The sequence below is a fragment of the Branchiostoma floridae genome, unplaced genomic scaffold (assembly GCF_000003815.2).
Source record: "Branchiostoma floridae strain S238N-H82 unplaced genomic scaffold, Bfl_VNyyK Sc7u5tJ_1578, whole genome shotgun sequence".
NCBI classification, from domain to species: Eukaryota; Metazoa; Chordata; class Leptocardii; order Amphioxiformes; family Branchiostomatidae; genus Branchiostoma; species Branchiostoma floridae.
The window spans coordinates 246,476-250,103 of record NW_023365773.1 but is presented as its reverse complement, the minus strand read 5'-3'; the positions used below and the strand labels follow the sequence as shown (position 1 = coordinate 250,103).

General features: G+C 46.5%; 1 protein-coding gene across 1 annotated transcript in view; it reads right to left on the bottom strand.

Moving 5' to 3' along the window:
• Nucleotides 1-3,409, bottom strand: part of LOC118408366 (uncharacterized protein K02A2.6-like) — a 4,418-nt gene extending 1,009 nt beyond the window's left edge. Inside the window, exon 1 of the mRNA XM_035809131.1 lies at nt 29-3,409. Within this exon, the coding sequence (XP_035665024.1) occupies nt 29-2,956 (2,928 nt within the window). The 5' untranslated portion in view covers nt 2,957-3,409. The remainder of the gene's footprint in view (nt 1-28) is intronic.
• Nucleotides 3,410-3,628: the final 219 nt, after the last annotated feature.

Sequence of the window (3,628 nt, the reverse complement as noted above, 5' to 3'; positions counted from 1 at the left end):
TGGTTTCTCTGGCTCGTCTGATACATGCTTCTGCTCCTTGGTGGCTGGCATGTGTCTTCTGTATCATCTCTTCTCGCAGCTCTGCTGGGACGACTATCGCTTGTCCCTTGTATACAATGCCATCGTGCATGCTGACTTCGTCCCTGAATGTCCAATAGTCACGGACTTCTTTCTTAAGCTGCGTCTTGTTTTCTGGCCATCCTTTCTTTATTGTCTTCATCAATTCTCTCATGACTTCATCTTGCTGAGTGTGTCGACGTACCCTGTCTATCGTCATATCGGACACTTGGATGTACTCAGCGGGTGTTACTTGTTCGATTTCTTGATCCTCTTTCTTTGCTTCCTGGATCTTGAGTATCTCATACTCGTCTCGCCTAGTCTCGTTCATGGTCCTCGTCAGGTAGGCTCTTGAGAGAGTGTCTGCGATATACATTTCTGAACCTTTACGGTACGTCACCTTTAGGTGGTATTTCTGCAGACGGAGCATCATTCTTTGTAGCCTCTTCGGTGCGTCGAGGAGAGGCTTCTTAAAAATCACTTCCAAAGGCTTGTGATCTGATTGTACAGTTACCACTTCTCGGCCGTGGATGTACTGGTTGAACTTCTGTGCTGCAAAGACAATTGCTAAGCACTCTTTCTCGATCTGCGCATAGTTCTGTTCTGTCGGGGTTAGAGCTCGCGAAGCATACGCTACCGGGCGTCCTTCCTGCAGGAGCGCCGCTCCAAGTCCCTTGTCGCTTGCATCTCCCTGTATGGTCACCTCTTTCTCTACGTCGTAGTATTGTAGTACTGGCTGTGCTGTCACCAGCTTCTTGACCTCTTTCACTGCTTGGTCATGTGTTTCAAGCCATACCCAGACTGCGTCTTTGTCTGTTAGCCGTCTCAGTGGTTCGCACACATCAGACAGGTGTGGCAAGAACTTAGCGAGGTAATTGACCATTCCGAGGAACCTCTGTAGAGATCGGAGATCATCTGGCGTCTTCATCTCTGTGATAGCCTTGACCTTTTCTGGGTCTGGTTTCAGGCCATCTGCCGTTAGTAGCTGTCCCATGTATGGCACTTGCTTTAACTTGAGCCTCAATTTTCGCTTGTTTAGTTTCAGATTCTTCTCTCGTGCGCGTTTGAGCAGGTTACGCAGATTTTCATCGTGGTCTCTGTCAGCTTCCTCTTCAGTTTCACCACATCCGAAGACCAGTATGTCATCAGCGATGACGTCAACTCCCTGTAGACCTTCCAGTACCTCGTGCTGTCTTCTTTGGTATTCTTCAGGAGCGGTGGAAATCCCAAAGGGCATGCGACACCACCGGAATCGGCCGAACGGCGTCCAAAATGTGGTTAGATAGCTGCTCTCCTCATCTAACTTGACCTGCCAAAATCCGTCTTTGGCATCTAGCACTGAGAACACTTTGGCCTTGGCAAGCCTTGGTAGGACTTCATCAAGGGTGGGGATCTGGTACTTCGGTCGGTGTAGTGCCATGTTAAGATCCTTGGGGTCTAGGCATATTCTCATCTTGCCTGGTTTCTTTACGACAACCATACTTGAGATCCACTCCGTCGGTTTCGTGACTCTGGCAATCACTTGTTTCTTCTCTAGTTCGTCGATTTTCTTCTTCAGTTCCGCTTTCAAAGGAACAGGTACCCGTCGTGGTAGATGCTGTACTGGTTTTGCTTCTTTGTCAATCTCAATGTGATATTCTCCTGGGAGGCATCCCAATCCTTCAAAGACGTCTGCGTACTCCTCAACTATCTGTTCTGTCTTGCTGTTGTTGACTTGGTTGACCGTGTTTAGGGTGATCAGTCCTAATTTGGTACATGTTTCAGCTGACAGTAGAGGATTCTGACGTGTCTTGACAATCTGGAATTCCAGATCTATGATACTGTCTTGATGTCTCGTCTTCAAGATGCCTTGCCCTACTGGCTTAAGGATAGAACCATCATATAGCTTCAATCTGGCTTTACTTGGTTTCATCTTGTGCCCGAACTTCCGGAAGTCATCTTCGCTAATCACATTGCATGTAGCTCCTGTGTCAATCTGACAGCTTAGAGATTTTCCATCACTCATCTTCAGGTCTATGTACCATTTCTTGTTATTGCTTGACACAGAGCCTACAGTGTACACTTCTTCGTCATCTTCTGCCACGTTGTCTTGTACCATGTTTATCTTCTTGCTGGATGCTTTGCAAACCCGGGCGAAGTGGTTGGGCCTTTCGCACTTCGCGCATTTCTTTCCAAATGCTGGGCATTTACCCTTGTCTCTAGCATGGGCTCTTCCACAGTAACTGCAGTTGTTAACTTGTGGTTGCATCCTTCTGTGTGGCTGCTGGAACTTTGTCTTTGCTTTGCCTTGACTTGGATTTGGCTTTGTCTTGGCATAATGCACTGTCTCTGCAGTCTGCATTGCCTTGATCTGTTTGTTTGTTGTCTCACTTGTCTTGCACTCTTCTAGTGCTGCTTGCAATGTGAGGTTTTTCTGCTTTAACAGTCGCATTCTCACCTTGTTATCGCAGATTCCGAGCACGATTCTATCGCGCAGCATCTCCTCTTTCAGAGCGCCATACTCACATGTAGACACTAGTTTCCTCAAGCGAGCCACGTACACTTCAATACTTTCTCCTGGTGCTTGTTCACAGGTATTGAACTTGTATCTCTCGTATACAGTGTTCTTCAGAGGCTTGAAGTGCTTATCTAAGGCGTCTATAATCTTATCTGGGTCTTGCCTGGGGTCTGCATCTGGCTGACCAGGGTCTGCTGGAATATCTAAGTTCCTTAGAATGTCCAGGCAATCTCTACCAATTACGGTCTTCAGTGTTGCTACTCGGATTTCCTTTGGTTTCTTGTTCTTCTCTGTAGCAATCTCATAGCTGGCCCATTCATCTTTGAAAATTTCCCAATTTTCTGATACATCTCCTGTCAGTTCTACAGGTTTGGGCACCGGTAATAGACGACTATCTGCCATGTTTACTTCAACAAATGTCCTTTGCCTGACCTGCCGCCTGTGCTTGTTTTGATGCTGTCACTTGCCGGCACGGTAACTAGACATTGACATATGCTTGTTCCTGGCACCTCTGACCTTAGATCATGCTCTTTAGCAGAGTTCCTACCTGTCAACTTTCCAGACGGTAAGGAATTTGTCCTTGGAACTAGGACACGCTAAGACAATGGAGCCGTTATGCCTGCGCACATGCCTGGCTCAGACTGTCTAGAAATTCTTCACAATTTCACAATGGAAATTCTTCACAATTCTTCACATTCAAGTTCTCTGGAGCTCCTTAGACTAGCATTCTTTGGATGCTATCTTTGAAGAAAGACATTAGACTTAGCTGCCTCCTTAGCAGTCGACTTTGGCTCTCTCTGTCCTTCCGTCTTGACTTGAGACTGTCTTCTTCTGTCTTCTTCTTCTGTCTTCTGCTCCTTTTTTTCTCAGTTTCTCCTGAACTTGCTGAAGGGCACTTCTGACACCATGTTACTTTGTACGTCATGAATTACCACAGATTCACTGCATTTCCATGGTTTTATTCTACTTATGGTTAGTACGTACAAAGCGTGTATATGCTCAATGCAGTCCAGATGGCAAAGAGAGAGAATCTCAGGTCTCAGCTTCTCTTGGTGGCTTGCTTCTGAATATGCA